This window comes from Lagenorhynchus albirostris, chromosome 20, assembly GCF_949774975.1.
Source record: "Lagenorhynchus albirostris chromosome 20, mLagAlb1.1, whole genome shotgun sequence".
Taxonomy (NCBI): domain Eukaryota; kingdom Metazoa; phylum Chordata; class Mammalia; order Artiodactyla; family Delphinidae; genus Lagenorhynchus; species Lagenorhynchus albirostris.
Window position 1 is genome coordinate 1,751,229 of NC_083114.1, and position 17,213 is coordinate 1,768,441.

The window sequence follows — 17,213 nt, forward strand, 5'->3', positions numbered from 1 at the left end:
GCTCCTGGGCTGAGGTCCGGGCTCCCTGAGCTTTCCCGGCAGGTGCTGGGGCTCAGCAGGGGCAGCGCAGAGCTCACCCACCCTCTCTTCTCGCCTGTAAAATGCCTCCTTTGCGGGATGTGGCACACAGTGGGCTGTTATGAAAGGCAGCTGTCACCTTGGTGAGTTTGGCCAGCAGCAGTGGAGCCTGTGGTCACTGAGTGCGTGGGCCCGGCCTCCCTGGGTCTTGGTCCATCCTCGCTGGGAAGCACGGATGTGCCGAAGGACCGCCCTGTCCTCCCCCTAGTGACCCCAGGCTGGCTGAGGGAGGAGGAGGCTGGTGGCCAGTGAGTATTCTGGGGCAAGTAGACAGCTCTCCCCTAAAATGCAGTGTTTTCTGGACAGACCTGCGTATGCGCCGTCGTCAGTGCTGGAAGCGCACTCCTTTATTATTATTTTTCTAAACAAAGTAGCACAAAGGCAATGTAAACATTGTTTGAACAAAAGCATTTGGCTAATGGAGATAAAACCGAAAGGAAAATAACAACTTTAGTTTCTTTTTGGCTTTTGTGTTTTGACATTTAGCAGTGTACTTCTCATCTTTTAAGAATTTGAAAAAATCATACGGTATGGAAACCGCGGTTTGTTTCTGCTTGTTCACTTAGTGTGAAACGGACTCGGTGCCCGCCTTGCCTGACCTTGGCCTCTCCTGGAGGGTGTGGCGGGGGACCGTGGGGCCAAGGAGGGTCTGGCAGAGGCGCGCTGCGGACCCGTAGGAGGGGCGGAGGGTTCCACCTCTGTCCACGCAGCTTTTTCAGGTCGTCATCTGTGGGGCCTCGAAGGCCTCCACTTCGCTTCCTGGAGGAGGTGACCACCCGTGACGCTGGGGCCAGCCATCTTTCCGCTCCGACCAGCTGTTGTTTTTAAACCGCAGCAGTATCGTAGGCCGTGTGTCCTGCTCCGCAAGACGTCTGTGGGTCCTGGACTTGGGCATCAGGTGAGGGTGGGGAGAGCTGCCGAGATTGGGGGCGGCGTGTGAGCAGGTGGGGTCGAGTCGTTCCTTCCCGCGGCAGATGTGTGCCCGGCTCCGCGCCAGGCCCTGTGAGGCAGCCAAGTGTGCAGACAGTCGGGGCCTCTGTCCCCCGAGAGCCCGCAGTCCAGAGGTCGGGGGGAGGAAGGAGGGAGAGGCGGGGGAGGGCCGGAAGCCGGCCGCGCGCGGGCGGGGGGCGCTCAGGGAAGGGGAGGTGGTGGCGCTGGGCTCAGTGTCCTGCCACGGGGGCCTGGGCCTCCACGCAGCAGGCCTGGGCGGGCCGTGCGCTGCCACACAAGGGTGTCTGAGCTGTTGGTCGGCGTAACTAGGACGCGTGCAGCTCTCCCAGCCTGAGGCTGGCTTCTTGCCACATCCTCTGGACTCCCTGCGTCCCTGTCAGTTAGCACCGCTCCCTGAGACCCTCAGCTCTCGCCTCCCCTGCACTGGATGGTTCTCCTGTGTCTCTGCCTCGCTCCTGGCCCTTCTTGGACTTCGCTGATGGCCACTCACCTCCTCTGACTTGCGCCCTCATCCCTGCTCTCCTGGGCTCCTCCAGCGCCCCGCCCAGGCCTCAGCACTAGCTGCTCCTTGGCCGTCTCCATCCTCTGTGCCTGTCCTGCCAGCACCTCCAGCTACGTTCCTCTGAAATGAAACTGCTTGCTCTGCCTCTTACCTTCTCCTGAAACCGGCTCACCCTCCGCACCTTGACATCCTGTTAAAGGTGCCTCTGTGTCCCTGCCATTCCCGCCGCCGGCCTCTGCTGTGGGCGTCCGTGTGCTGCCGCCCCCGCCCCGCCGACCGCCTGCTGCGGCTCCATCAGTACTGCAGAAGCCCCGCCTCCGCGGCGCCACCTCTCTGCCCCCGGACACGCAAACCCACTCCAGTAGCTTTGACTGCAGCAGCGTATCTTAAAATAATTTTAAGGGGTAGCAGTTGAACATTACTCATCTTAATAGTTTTTTATCTATAAAATGCCATGGTGCCTTTGGCGGTTCCTCAGAAAGTTAAACAGAGAGCTACCACGTGACCCAGCAGCCCTGCTCCTTGGTATCTGCCCGGGAGAACTGAACACACGCGTCCACACAAAAACTTGTACGCAAAGTTCACAGCAGCGTTATGCATAACGGCCAAGAAATGGAAACAACCCAGGTGTCCTGCAGCTGACAAGTGGGTAAATAAAATGTGGTCTATCCATACGATGGAAAATTACTCCTCCATAAAAAAGGATGAAGTACTGATGGATAGTGCAATGTAAATGAACCTTGAAAATATGCGAAGTGATGGCGCTTCCCTGGAGGCGCAGTGGTTGAGAGTCCGCCTGCCGATGCAGGGGACACGGGTTCGTGCCCTGGTCCGGGAAGATACTACATGCTGCGGAGCGGCTGGGCCCGTGAGCCATGGCCACTGAGCCTGCGCGTCCGGAGCCTGTGCTCCGCAACGGGAGAGGCCACAATAGTGAGAGGCCCGCATATCGGGGGGGGGGAAAAGAAAAAAGTGAAAGGGCCACATACTGTGTGATTTCATGTATGTGAAATGTCCAGAATAGGTGAGTCCACAGAGACAGAAAGCAGGCTGCTGGCCGCCTGCCGGGGGCCGGGTGGAAGGAGGAGTGGGTGGTGACTGCCGACATGCAGGGTCTCCTTGGAGGGATGAGAACGCCCACCACGGCCGCGGTTATCCAACACTGTGAGGGTGCTAAATTGAGTGTGAATTGTACACTTTAAAATGGTGAATTTTATATCTATAAAAACAAATAGAAATATAAAAACAAAACAGTAGAAAAACAACCCCTCCCCCAAATGCCGTAACAGTGATACCTGATTTCATGTACGTTATTACTTAATGCAGGTATTTGAGTTTAAAAGTAAATTGATTTAGGGACTTCCCTGGCAGTCCAGTGGTTAGGACCCAGCACTTTCACTGCCGAGGGCCTGGGTTCGATCCCTGGTCCGGGAGCTAAGATCCCACAAGCTGTAAGGCATGACCAAAAAAAAGGAAATTGATTTGAAGAAAACTATTAAGCAAACAATGGTGCAGCTTGGAGAGAATTCCTAAGCAAGCACCTGGCACACTGGAGATGCCCTGTGAGTGTTAACCATTATTACTGTTACTTGGAGGGTTTGGCAGAAATCTGGAAGGTGAGTGACCGAGGTCGGCAGGTCCGGATCCCTTAGCGCGCCGAGCGAGGCCCGCAGACGTCCCCACGCCTCATCACCGCCTCCCTCGTGCCCTGCGGTCCCCCCATCCTCCCGCGCCTCTGCCTTGGTTGCGTGGGTGTCCCAACCCAGACGAGGAGCCGCGTCGTGTGTGTGTTTCCCTCTGAGCACCATTCTTTAAGCACCGAGTGTGTGAAAAGTGCTTGTTGAATCTAGTATCAGCTAAACTGTTCATCTCTCTTTGTGCTGTGATGATGAAATGATGTTATAAGAGCAAAAGCATTTTCAAAACACAGTTCAGAGGACACTCGTACACCCTGTGGAGTAGTTCTGATCCCAGGAACGTGGTCTAGAACACTGGGTGCACGAGTCCCAGGGGACACATGCGCACACCAGCACTGTTCACGATGGCGAAAAGGTGAGCTCGGTCTAGGTGTCCACGGACAGGAGCGTGAGTGGGGAGACTGTTACACGTGAGCACAGGCAGCTACCATACAGCAGGGACGCGGATGAGCCGCCCCAGACCCGCAGCCACACGTGTGGACGAGTCTCAGACACGTAGTGTCGACGCCGGAGCAGGTTGTGGCAGTGGTACATGTGTGGTAAGATCATTTTCTTTTTTTCAAAGCAAGGGACGGAGGAACTCAGAACCCGAGCTGTTTGCTGGGGTGGGGGAGGGGGAAGGGGCCTGGGTGACAGGAGTGCCTCGTCTGGGCCCCACATGTGGTTGGTGCTTCTGCTTTTGTATATGCCCAACAGCATGTCACAAACACTTAAGAGGACAGAGGAGCGGCAGGAAGAGCTTCGGGCGGGTGCACCTTTTCTGGGCCGACCGTGACATTTGAGAGCCCGGTGAGTGTTGCAGAGTAACACCCTGGGCAGGTCTCCAGCAGAGGGGAAGGAGGGAAGTTGCACTTTTATTCTGAACCAAAAGAGGAAGCTTACCTTTCATCACCGAGACCCGGTTTTTCCTGGTGGTGTTTCAAATGGCGGCTGTTTTAAAGGAATAATCCGCGTTCTCGGGTTGTTACAGCCTGTGTGGCTGATTTAGCAGAAGACACGGTTGTAGCCAAAGAGGTACCATTTCTTAAGGGTGTGAGTTCTGAAGGGCTAATTTTTTTTTAATAAATTTATTTATTTTTGGCTGCGTTGGGTCTTTGTTGCTGCGCGTGGGGTTTCTCTAGTTGCATTGAGCGGGGGCTACTCTTTGTTGAGGTGTGCAGGCTTCTCATTGCAGAGCACAGGCTCTAGGCGTGCGGGCTTCAGTAGTTGTGGCACACGGGCTTCAGTAGTTGTGGCACGCAGGCTCAGTAGTTGTGGCGCATGGGCTTAGCTGCTCCGCGGCATGTGGGATCTTCCCACACTAGGACTCGAACCCATGACTCCTGCATTGGCAGGTGGATTCCTAACCACTGTGCCACCAGGGAAGTCTTCCAGAAGGGCTAATTTTTAAATTGTTTTGGAGTTTCTGGTACCTGAGGCTCCTACCCTGCCGGATTTTGTCGTGTTGCCGTCTGTGGGACCTGACATGTCCCAGGGTGAAGCTTTCTTGGAGAGCGTTAAAGGCCCCCTTCTTTGTAGGCTGCACTGGAAGGAGCTGGGAACACCAGGGTCCGATCCCAGGACAGCACCACACCGCTCAGAACTAGCGTCCGCATGCAGGCGGGGGCTGGGCCCCTTCCAGTTCCAGCATCTTTGCTCCTGCCCTCTTCGTTTGGTGAGCTGGACAGGATGTCCTGTGGCCAGCTGAACAGGGGGTAGGAAAACAGTTGCTTCTCTGCCATCTTTTGGCCTTTTCAGCACCTAGACAGGAGGGGCCCTTCTAGACCTCCAGATTCAGTGAGTAAAAATTCATTGTTCTCATGACTTTGAGCATTGGATTTGTCTGAAGCTAAACAGAATAAGAATAGAGATTAAGAGGGTGGGACCAGAAGCCAGAGGTCTGGGATCAGATCCTGGTCCTACCAGTTGCTGGCCTGTAGCTTAGGCCAGTTACTTAACCTCTCTGTGCCTCCACTTCCTCACCCATGAAATGAGGGTAAGAAGAATAATTACTCCCTGTAGAATTCTTACAAGGTTCAGGGAGTAGGTACGCCTGGCATACAGCCAGGGCTCAGTCAGGATTCTCCAGTTTCTGTTTAGAGAGCCTCTTCTATTTTCGGTTTCTATTCTAAGCCTGTTCTCTTACGATGACTGCTAGTATCAGAGAGTTAGCACATCTGAGACCTTGCTTGGAAATGCCAGCCACACAGGAGAGGAGCTGGAGCCGGTGCCCGTGTTTAAAGGTTGTGCGTGTGGTCAGGCACCTCCTGCCCAGCGCGTTCTCCCCGGGCCCTTGTTGCTTCTGTAGGCTTGTTCCCCCGCCATGGACGCTGTCTCCTGGCTGTCCTCGGGGGCTGCTGAGAAGCACCCTCAGAGACACACTCAGCTTGGCACAGCCGGGAGCAAGCAGGTGTCTGGACCCCTGTCACGCAGCGCTGAGTAGCGGCCGTCCTCACTGCGTCCCCTGGCCTCCGGTCACCGCTGAAAAGGCAGGCTGTAGGTCCCTGTGGCCAGACAGGAGACGTCCGTCCTCGCCTCGCACGCTGCCCAGGCTGCTGCTCCTGAGCCCAGGCTGGCGGGGCTTCGGGGCCTCCAGCCCCTCGGGGTGTGCTCGCTGCACACTTGTCTGTCCCTGTCCTCGGGTCTGGCGTCGTGAACTTTTAACCATGTAGTTTGGTTTTGCGTGTTTGGTGAGCAGAGCAGCTGTTCTGCCCCAAGTGACAGAGATCCCGAGGGAGACTGAGTGGGAGACTGAACCCCGGTGTCTGCGTAGGGGGGGCGGGGGTGCTGTTTTCCTTTCTTTCCCTCTGTGTTCATTCACTCAGCGCACGTCAGAGCGCTCCCGGGGTCGGGCTCCGTCCTCGGCGCCAAGGACACAGCGGTGAAGAGGGGCAGGGCCCGGCGCTTGCGGGGGGAGCAGATAAACGGGGCATAAGCAGGAAGCTGTCCAACAGAGAGGGGGGCTCCGCCGCACGTGGAAGGTGGTGACTTGAGAGAGTGACGCGTGGTCCCGAGGAGGCGAGGTCTAAGCTGACAAGAAAGAGCCGGTGTAGCGGCAGTGCCGGGAGGCGGCAGGTGGAGGCAGGTCGTTCCAGCGACCAGCGACATGACGGGGGAGAGGGCGCAGCACGTGGGTGACACGTGAAGAGCTCACCTTCCCAGTGCGCCCGTCTTCTGGTCTCTGGGGCTCTGGTTCACCCCCCGCACGGCCTGGGCTGGGCCTGTGAGGACCTGTGGACATCAGCTGTCACTCCCCGAAGCCGTGGGAGCCCCGTCCCTGCACGGCCGCGTGGGGAGAGTCGGACGTGACCTCCCGGCCCTGCTGGTTTAAGGGCCGAGGTGAGCAACTGCCCCTTCTTCTCACGGCCTTGGTTTGCACTTACACAGCACGCAGGCACCTGTTCCTTACCCGCGCGGGCTTCCTCTGGGTGAGCATCTTGAGCTCCTTTTGAGAACAGTGTCAGGTCGCTGCTGAGCCTGAAACCAGGATTCTGGCTGCGGGGTCCACAGCCCCCCCTTTGGCTTCCGCTCTCCCGCGGGCTCCTCAGGACATTGCGACAGCCCAGCACTTAGCGCCGCCACAGAGACCGGCCAGGTCTAAATTAAGCATGAAATCATGGGAATTCTAAATTTTCCCATGTAGCTCTTCTTTTTTCCCAAATGGCTCAAGCTGGAAGATTCTACTGATCGGACTGTAATCCTTCGCTGGGCCTGCCCCGTGGGGTGGGTCTGAAGCCGTCGGTTGCCCCCCCCAGTCTCTGGGTGGCATTGCCACCTACCATTAGTGGGTATTTCTGGTAGCAGAGTCACAGCATGTTAGAATGGAGACTCTGGCCCGGGGGTCACACGTGTGCAAGCTGCCTTCCTTGGAGGGGGCCGTGTTGTGAGGGCTGCCCTTCATACTCCACAGTCCCCAGGAAGCCGCACAGGCCAAGGAAACATCCACTGCTAGGCTTCTTGCCGGAACTCTAGCCTCTCTGTGGCTGACCTGGGGCAGGGGCCGCCCGTGACACCACGGAGATGGCAGGGAATTGAGCCACTTGTCAGAAAGAGGGCCTGGGGACGGGAGGGTGGGCAGCTTGGCTGGTCTGGTCTGCCCCGTCACTTTAGGGGCGGGAGGCTGGGCCTGGCCTGATCCCCGCTTTCCCGGCTCCTGGTTCTGTGTGCTCTACCGCTCCATGCTGTTCGCTTTCTGGCTGGATTTTTTTTTTTTTTCTCCTCAGCTCAAGTTTAATAAAACTACAAAAGACCAAAAGTGATACCCTACTACTATACACATCAGTTTGCCTGCCCCATAATACTGCTCGGGCCATTCCCTCCAGAGGAAGAAAGGCTGGCCTCCCCAACCCCTGCCGGAAAGGCCTGTCCTGTCCCACACCACATCAGGGCTGAGTGGAAGGTCTTGTGTTTTAAGCATGACAGTAGTACAAAAGAGGTTTTGTTCTCATGGCCACCTACTGCAGCCTGGCCCTAAAATGGCCCAGCGCTCACTTCTGCTTAGAGAAATATTCTTTGCTCTTCGGGACATCAGGCTCGATGGTATCGCTGCCAGGCTTCCAGCCAGCTGGGCACACTTCCCCATGTTTGTCAGTAAACTGGAAGGCCTGAACTAGTCTCAGTGTCTCCTCCACAGAACGGCCAACAGGAAGGTCATTTATGGGGATCTGCCGAAGGATACCTTTATCATCAATAATAAAAAGGCCCCTGAATGAGATGCCTCCATCGGCCTTTAAGACCCCATGGTCCTGAGCAGTGGTGCGCTTGGGGTCTGACACCAAGGGAGTGTTCATGGGTCCCAGTCCTCCTTGTTTCTTGGGTGTGATGATCCATGCCAGGTGACAGAAGTGAGAATCCACAGAAGCACCAATCACTTGGCAGTTGAGTTTCTCAAGTTCCTCTGGCCGTCACTGAAAGCAGTGATCTCCGTGGGGCACACACAGGTGAGGTCAAGAGGGCAAAAGCAGAACACAACATATTTTCCTTTGTAGTCAGATGGGCTGAGATCTTCGAACTGGGGGGCACGGTGCCCGATTTTGGCATTTCCTGAAGACTTATTGCTATCAGCAGGTCTCACGGACAAGCCACAGAGGACAGTCAGGAAGGAGACACGCTGGCCGGAGTTTTTAAGAATGTTGTCTGTGGTTGGTCATTTGCAAAGCTACTCTGAGGAGTGGCAGAGGTGGGACTCTGTCCTCTGTGGCACGTTTGTGCATCCACGTGATCCAGCCGTCAGGGTGTTTGATCCTCGACCCTGTGAGGGCGGTGCAGCTTGTCACATCCCCATTTCTAAGTGACTGCGTTGTCGGACGGCCAGAACCATGTCTCCCAACCCCGGTCCTTGCTTCATATCATCCTTTAAAATGACCACGTTTCAACACCTGTGTAATCTGCGCCCAGGGCTGCTCTTCCCAGAGACTGAATGATTGGCCACGTTGATAAAGAAAAACGAAATTCCTCATGTGTGTTTTCAGTACTGATTTCTACTTTTAGAAAAATCGAGAACAGGTGAAGTCCACAGGAGGATGTCTGACATTGAATTTTCCTCTGCTTGTTCCGCGACTGTCGTGTCTTGGGAGAAGCCCCAGGGGCTCTTTAGGGGGGTAGTTAGAGGGGGCAGGGGTCATCCAGCATGGGGGCAGGGCCATCAGGCCCCACTACAGCCAGTTCACTGGCACCCCGGGGCTCTTCCTGTGTGGGCGGTTTCACTACCTGCTTTATCATCTGGAAGTTAAGTGTCATGTTCGTTTTTGCAGTTCTTTCAGTACATGAATGCAAAGTTTTCTTTAAGCCCGCTTTTGGGATAGAGATATAAAATTTGATTTCTCTACCCAGCGACGTTTCCTTTTCTGGCTGGCCCTCTGCTCCCCCCACCCCAGCCCCGTGGGTGTGAAGGCTGTCACCTGCCTTGAGGAAGTCGCAGGAGGCTGCCAGATGCAGATGGTGCGAGCTGCCGTCTGGGGTACATTCATTCAGCGGGATCTACTGCTCGTGACTGGCCTGGCCTGTGACTGTTAGGTTTGGGGAGGCGAGAGGCGTTTGCTGCCTTTCCCTCATAGCTGGTCCTGGTCCCTGATAATGATCCCTGATCCCTGAAAAGCCCCCGAAATCTCCGTGGGGGTTTGGTGGAAACCCCGACCGACTGCATCTTCTCCGCGCCTGGCCAGCCACGCCCCATCACAGAAGCACGATAGCCGAGGCACACGTGGGCTTTGAGCAGGGACCCACCTGGGCTGCGGGACCACGGAGAGCTTCTCCCTCCCACGGTTGGTCCGGGACTCCAGATTTGGAAGGAATTTCCCCACCCAGCTCTGCAGGCCCTCGGAGCATGTTTTTGTGGAATTCTTCCTGCCTCCAGGGGCATCACTCTAGCCTCGGAATTTTTTGTTTGTTTTTTTTAGTTTTGTTCTATTTGCTGTTTTATTCAGTCTATTTCTAGTCTCCACTGTCAGTCGAATTCTGGTCGTGTTTTCAGATATGCCAGAATTTTTCTGCCCTAGCCTGTCCTCGGCAAATGTGATCCAGTGGTTACTTTACGGTCACCATTATAAGCTGCTTTCGGAAAAGAGTGATGATCCCAGAGTTTGGCTGGGGTGCCTGCGTGTCGAGGACTAAGGGATGCAGCTCCTCGGTCGGCCTGGGCTGTGCGTCAGCCGTGCCTGGGGGCCTGGTTGGAGTCCCCGCACCTGTCCTGGAGGCTCCGAGTGTGCTCTTTGGCTGTTGCCCAGGACGGAGCGCACAGGCTGCCGGTTACACGTGGCCGCGAGGACTCCTGCAGCTGTGAAGTGCAGGGTACGGGGCTTCGGGCCCAGGTGGGCCTGCAGGTTCAGGCAGTGTCCTGTCCTGTCCGGCTCCATCCTTGGCTCCTGCCTGCTGCTCTGCAGGCTCAGCAAGCTGGGAGCGGAAGGCAAATGGAGGAGGAAGGTTTGGAGAGTGGGGCCTGCAAGCTGTTCAGAAAAGAGCGAGAAGAGAACAGAGCTCAGGGCTGGGTGTGCACTTGGGGAGTGTCGGGGCTTTAAGGGCACCCCCGGCGGGTGTCTGCTGGCAGGAAGATGTCTGGGCATTTACAGGCAATCCTGGGGTGGAGGGGGGAGGTTTCAAAATGGGAAAACGAGGTCTGAGGTCTGCGGGGCGAGTGGGATGGACCCACAGTGCCCGCATCCTCCGTTGAGGGCCCAGGAGGCCCCTCACAGCGTCAGAGACTCACCTGCAGTCTCAGGTGAGGCAGGCGTGGAGCAGGTGGGCCCTGAGGATGGTTCCTCGGAGGCGCCTTTGGGGCCCCCTCCCCTTCAGGAATTGCTTACCCCCATCTCGCCCTTTCTGTAGCTTTAGGAAAACAGCACGCAGCTGTTCACAGTACATTCCTATGCTTTCTCTGACTGTAACAAGTATTTCATTAGCTTTTCCCCTCTCAAAGCCGAAGTATTTCAGAGAGACTGCTAACAGGTGTCCTTGCAAGCTGGGCCGTAGCCCCTCTTTCTCAGCTGTCCGGGTTCCTTTCCCAGCCTGGGTCCGGGAGGGCAGAGGCACCCAGCCCTCGCTCGCGGGAACGGCTGCCTTTTCTCTGCCACCAAGGGCCTGGGAGGCTCAGGGGGTGCCCTGGCTGGGCCTCGCAGCCTACCCTGGGAGGGCACCAGACTAGAGGATGGGCAGCAGAGCCTGACACAGTATCTCTCCCCCAGGACGTGGTTTCTTTTCATTACATCTTTAACCATTTGAGGCCTGTTTACCAGGACCGTTGCTCTCGTGCCTCCTCGGAGTGCCTCCTGACCTGGAGGAAGGTGGCCGGGGTCTCTCCAGCCCACCTGCTTCTCCGAGGAGCAGGGCGCTCGTGCCTGCCGAGCCCCCCGTGGGTGATAGATAAAGTGCCAGGTGGGCCCGGGCCCTGGGGACTTCGGGTGACTAGTGTGACGTTGGCAAGCGTTTGCTCTGGGACGTCAGAGCCCTTTCCCTTGGAGGCCCGTCCTCTCGCCGGCGTGGACGGCCAGCCTGGTCACATCACGCTCGCAGGTCCCCATCAGAGCGCCTGGCCCTGGTCCTGGGACACACGGTAGAGGGCTTGTGAGAGCCGGTTGGTCAGTGAGGGGGCAGGCTGTGCCCACCCACGCGGAAGCCCGTACGCTCTGTGGCTTCAGAAGGAAGCAGGCTTCCTGGCCTGCTGACGGACACGTGTGCGACTGTCACTAGGGTGGGCTTCTGTGCTCCCCCTGTCGGCTGGCTCCCTGTGCGGACTGGGCATTTCCCACAGCTTCCCCTCCCGACACTTCTGTTCCCTCACTTCTGAGGCTGTGGATGGGGCCGGTGGGGGCCGTCCGTCGTCCCTCTGGCAGGAGCAGCCCAGCATAGGGGTCGCGGCGAAGCAGCGGATCCTCCCTGGGGGCCCAGGCTCCCCGTCTGCACCAGGGCTGGAACGATCCTTACCTGGAAGGCTTTTTGTGGACAGCCGGGCCCAAGGCCACCCGCCTCCTTCCCAGGCCAGAGGCCCAGAGGCGGCTGGGGTGGGGTGGAGTGTGGGGCAGCTGCTGGCTTTGTCCCCGCCCGGCTGCACTGCTCTGTCCTTGGCGGCCCCTGTGGGCTCTGGGCCTGGCTCCTCCTTCTGGAGGAGAGGAATCACCCAGCAGCCACTCCCCTGCCGCCTCCCGGAAGTCTCCCCCTTTGAAGACCTCCCTGCAGGTCACTTGTGCAGAAAGTGCTCTCCGTGCCCGTCTTTGCGGCCCCCAGCAGCCGGCTGAGCTGTTCTGGATTTGCATCCTCAGATGCCTTGTGCTCACCTCTGTCCCCTGCCAGACTGTGCCTTCCTGAGGGAAGGGACACTGTTTCTAATCTGTTTCACAAATCTATCAGCAGTGTTTATTACCCACATCAGGCACAGTGCTGGGCGCTCACTGGCGACCAAGCCAGCTGGGATCCCCACACTCTGGACCAGAGCCCGTGGCCAGAGGCGTGGCCCTCACTCCAGCTCCGCAGATGTTTCTTCCCTGGAGAGGTGTGTTTGTGGCAAAGGGCTGGGTGTCCTGTGAATGTGTAGCCCTCAGTTTTGTCCTCTGTGAAGTGAGGAAATTGGGGTAGAACCAGATTATTTGTAAGGTTGTACTGCACAGCTCGGGCCAGATGCCCGAGGCTTTTGAAAGCCCGGTGGAGGGCCCGAGCCCTGCCCTAGAAGGGGAGTTGGGAGCCTTTATAAGAAGTCAGAAGAGGTGGTCACGGAGAATCCCCCGCAGTTAGAAGCGTGGTGCCCAAGCCAGTGTAGACAGGCATTAGATTGTTCTAGCTGGCTTTTGCCTGGCGGTGGAAGAAAAATACAATCAAAATACAATGGGGACTTTCCTGAGAAGCCACCGCAATGAGAAGCCCACGCACTGCAACGAAGAGTAGCCCGCCCTCTCCACAACTAGAGAAAGCCCGCACGCGGCAACGAAGACCCAACGCAGCCAAAAATAAATCAAATCAATCAATAAATTTATAAGAAAAACACAATCGCAGCAGAGCCGATCCAGTGGAAGTGTTTTGAAAATAGAACAGTAGTTACGGTGTTACTGCTTTCCTTCCAGAGGCTTAAACTTGAGTTTAAACTTTATTCCTTTTTTTTTTTAAAGTTAACCATTTTTTAAATTTATTTATTTTTGCTGTGTTGGGTCTTCGTTGCATGTGGGCTTTCTCTAGTTGCGGCGAGCAGGGGCTACTCTTCATTGAGGCGCGCGGGCTTCAGTAGTTGTGGCACAAAGGCTCAGTAGTTGTGGCTCGCGGGCTCTAGAGCGCAGGCTCAGTGGTTGTGGTGCACGGGCTCAGTTGCTGCACAGCATGTGGATCTTCCCGGACCAGGGCTCGAACCCATGTCCCCTGCATTGGCAGGCGGGTTCTTAACCACTGTGCCACCAGGGAGGTCCCAAACTTTATTCATTTTTAACTTGTAATATCGATCTCATCTTAGTTTTGAAGGGAAGATGGCATCTCTTTTGTCCTTGGGGGCTGGAGGACGTCCACTCACCGCCCTGGCTGACCAGTGCCTGTTGTTTGCAAAATGCTTGCCGTCCCGGGGGTGGGGGGCTCGTGCACAGTAACGTTTGTCTTCTTTCTCTAGGTCATGGCTTCCAGCTTCTCGGACCTGAGGCTCCAACAGAGGAAATGACCATCAGGGACCCTGCTCCAGACCCATTACGGAGACTGAACCTTCACGGGGTGCGAACCTGCCTGGGACAGGGAAGCTTCTCTCTTTGAAGGGCTTTACATTTGTCACAGAGAAAGTAAAGATGACGACTTCGTCTATCAGACGGCAGATGAAAAACATCGTGAACAATTACTCGGAAGCCGAAATAAAGGTCCGGGAAGCCACCTCCAACGACCCGTGGGGCCCGTCCAGCTCCCTGATGACGGAGATCGCGGACCTGACCTACAACGTGGTGGCCTTCTCGGAGATCATGAGCATGGTGTGGAAGCGGCTCAACGACCACGGCAAGAACTGGCGGCACGTGTACAAGGCGCTGACGCTGCTCGACTACCTCATCAAGACGGGCTCGGAGCGCGTGGCCCAGCAGTGCCGTGAGAACATCTTCGCCATCCAGACCCTGAAGGACTTCCAGTACGTCGACCGCGACGGCAAGGACCAGGGCGTCAACGTGCGCGAGAAGGCCAAGCAGCTGGTGGCCCTGCTGAAGGACGAGGAGCGGCTGAAGGCCGAGCGGGCCCAGGCGCTCAAGACCAAGGAACGCATGGCCCAGGTGGCCACCGGCATGGGCAGCAGCCAGCTCACCTTCGGCCGGGGCTCCAGCCAGCCCAACCTGTCCACCAGCTACTCGGAGCAGGAGTATGGCAAGGCCGGGGGGTCGCCGGCCTCCTACCACGGCTGTGAGTAGTGGCCGAGAGCTGGGCACCGGGGCAGAGCCAGAGCTCGCGGCCCCTCCGTTCTCGCTGCTGGCAGCCGACGGCAGCGCCCTCAGTCCGCCTGGAGTTGCGGTCCCAGAGGCGCTTTGGGCCCCTGGGCCACTCTGGCTCGGGGGTCCTGAGAGCCTCTGCCGCTCTGAGCTCTGACTCTGTTTGCGTGGGCAGGGCTGGCCCGGGGGTGGTGGGGGGGAGGCGGGCGTGGAGGCCGAGTCGCCTGCTTCCTCCTGGGGCAGGTCTGCAGCGAGGGGCCTGGCCTGCTCCTGCTGCCTAGCAACGGGGGTTGGCTGTCCTGGATCACCTGCTTGCTTTAACCTCATGTTCAGTGTCTTCCTAATGACTGGGCTGTGGGGCTCCCGACTGGCTCAGTGTCTGTTCTGCTTGAGCATCTTGGGGTGAGGTGGCGTGTGTCTGCCTCACTTGTAGAGGGAGAGGGCAGAAGCCTCTGCAGTAGCCAACGTGGGCGAGGCCTTCCCTGCCTGTGATTGAGAGTTGTTTGGTCGCACGGCTGGGTCCGTGCCGGTAGGGGCTGCTCTGTTTTCTCGCTTTGCATGTCGATGACTCTGGGTCTTTGCCCAGCGTTTGGAGGAGACCTCAAAAAATAGAAGTGGGGTTCAGGGCCTGACGGAAGCTGGTCCGGGAGCCACGTTGGCATCCTTGTCATTCGCCGACGTGTCCCTGGAATGGTGCCTCTCTGCTTTCGCAGTGTGGTGGCGAGGCGGGGGTCCGGGCGGCCTGCGGGCTGGGGGATGCAGAAACTGTCTCTTCCTGCTGTGAAAACAAAAGTGCAGGTCACCACACCCTTTGTTTTTGGAATAAGTAACGCTGTCAGCGTAAAACTTTTTTTTTTAAGGCAGTTGTTTGCAGTTTGACAAACCGCTGTGGACCTTGCTTAGTTCAGCAGGTTTCAGTAGCGTCTTGAGAAGTGTCAAATAGGAGATTTGCATAGTAAGGTCAGACTCCCTGCCTCTAAGAATTTTCAGTGATTGTCAAGCTCAGAGAGGTCAGCGTTTCTTGTCCCACTTCTGGTTCCTGTCGTTTTCCCACTTAGTTTGAACGGCTCTGCTTAGGCAAAGTCTGTGACCTTCGTGAAACCCCTTGAAAGAAATGGAACCTGCACCCCAGGGGCTCTAGGGGCTGCCCTTGCGCTAGGTTGCACCATAAAAGGAAGATTGCCCTTAAGAAGCGAAGTTGTGTGTTACCCTCAGGGAGCCCCTCTCCACCCGAGAAAGGCCCCTGCAGGTGGGCTGGGTCCCGGGCCCCAGGCCTCCTCTTGGGGAAGTGGCCGCGTTTGGGCTGTATGGGCGCTGGGGGCTGCTCCTCTGGCCTGCCTTTTGCGGTCATTGTCGTCTAGGTGAGGCGGCGGCCCGTCCATCAGTCCGAGGGTGTTCCGGGGCAGGGAGGAGTGGGTGGGGCCTCGGGTCCGGTCCTACCGGCCTTGGCCTCCCCGGCCCATCCCGGCGCTGCTGTGGTCCTGGCTCATCCCCTGAGACCCTGAGCTCGAGCTGCATGTTCCGGGTCCATTCGCTGGGCCCGGCCTCTGCTGCTGCCTGTCCCTCTAACGGCCTGTCACTGTGTGTGTGTGTGTGTGTGTCTGTGACCCACAGCACTGGAGGCCTTGCTGTGTCCCCAGCACCGCACAGAGGCCCCGCAGGGTCAGAGCAAGGAGCCGCTGCTACTGAGCCAGCGCCCGCCCTTCCTGCCCTGCCCGCCGTCCCGGGGCTGCCCTCCTGCTGCACTGGAGTCCTGGCCCAGCCCTGCCTCACTTGGGCCCGTGGCCTGGCTTGCGGCTGTGTGCGCTCAGGGCCTTGGGGTGGGGGGTGCTGTTCACCTAAGGCCTGGGGACCGCTGGGCTCTCCCTGCGTCCCGCTCCCTGAGGAATTGGAGGGGGTCATGCTGGCCGCAGACCCGGGCGTGGGAAAGACCGGGCCGCCTGGCCGCAGTGCGTGGTTCCAGCCTCGCCCCGCCAGGCACTCCCGGGCCTCGGCGCCGGTGGCCGGGAGCCATCTCTGCAGTGCAGGGACACGTGCCGGGTGGAGGACAAAATGGGATGGTTTTTGCTTCTCGGCGAACTGCCGTCCTTCCTGAGATCCCCGTGACCGTGGGGAACAGAGTTCGCTCTGCTGCGATTCTAGGTCATGGTGTTTGAAGGTCCCTAACTCAATGGGTAACGAAAATGAGGCTTCTCTTTGGATTGATTAATGGTGTATCCCGGACAGTCTACAGCTGGTGCAGGTTAAACTGAAAACAGTTCTCGGCGTTGCCCACAAGGAAATGCTCTCGGTCTGATCTGCCTTCAGTCCCCAGGGGCCCCGCCTCAGAGAAGAAAGTCTTCCATTCTCTTCTGCTCTTACCGGAAGGGGCGCCAGCGAGGCGCTTCTGTGCCGCTTCCCAACGACCTGGAAACGGTTTCCGCTCATCGTGCCTCACACACATCGCCCCCCACCCCTGCCCCCAGTTGCCCGTGTGATCGCCTTGTTGAGCTCTGGGATGTTTCCTTCGCGCCTGTGCTCCCCTCACGGCCTGGACTGGACTCCGCAGGGAGAACCGGCTTTGCACTGTTGGGAGATGGGCAGGCGTGTTTCAAAGGCTCCCCGGAAGGCTCGCTGATGCGCCTGCAGGTTCCCAGTGCCCCCGGGGCCTACCCGTTGAGTAACTGGGGGGGGGTCTGTTTGTGTCCCCCTGGCCCCCAGCTCTCCTGGGACGCTTGCACGTGAAGCCCAGGCCCGGGCCGCCCCGCGCCTGGGCCCGTGGGTCCCCCCACTCGGCACCCGCGCACACGCACATCGGCAAGTTGCTCGGCCCGCAGCCCACACGGAGTTCTCTTTTCCTTCAGCTCTTGAGAAATTAAGGGTAAAATGGGTGAGCGACTTTGTTTTTAGGCAGTTTCTCAAACCCTGAATGAGTTTTAGGCAAACGCGTGCTACGTGGTGTCACCCTTTTGAGTGCTTTCCTCTACGTATCTCACACCCTCCCCGTTGCGGGGCTGCCGGGGGCTGTCCCGTGACTCCTTGCTGAGCCCTCACCTGAGTGCCACGCATAAGGTGGGGGCTTGACGTGGGCACACGGAGGCTCTGCTTTGAACACACTGGCTTGGAATCCAGCACGGAGAGTCCCACTGACCTGGCTGT

General features: G+C 57.8%; 2 protein-coding genes across 9 annotated transcripts in view; one reads left to right on the top strand and one right to left on the bottom strand.

Annotated features, from left to right (window-relative positions):
* The window catches only part of EPN2 (epsin 2), a 103,655-nt gene that overhangs the window by 26,658 nt on the left and 59,784 nt on the right, over positions 1 to 17,213 (top strand). For 6 of the 8 annotated variants that reach the window (XR_009537408.1, XR_009537407.1, XM_060132953.1 and 3 more), the window contains exon 2: positions 13,286 to 14,049. The exons of 1 other annotated variant lie outside the window; for it this stretch is intronic. Coding sequence is in view for 5 of the 7 variants with exons in the window: in XM_060132953.1 (XP_059988936.1) it covers positions 13,455 to 14,049 (595 nt within the window). In the remaining 2 variants the exon portion in view is untranslated. Of the gene's footprint in view, positions 1 to 12,048; positions 12,191 to 13,285; positions 14,050 to 17,213 lie in introns of all 8 variants that reach the window. One more of the 8 variants, XM_060132954.1, reaches the window with a different exon arrangement.
* Positions 7,345 to 10,061, bottom strand: LOC132511408 (peroxiredoxin-1-like). Its single transcript, XM_060134593.1, is given in 3 exon segments — positions 7,345 to 8,098; positions 8,101 to 8,353; positions 9,891 to 10,061. Coding segments are annotated over 3 exon segments (828 nt in total). The 3' UTR covers positions 7,345 to 7,694.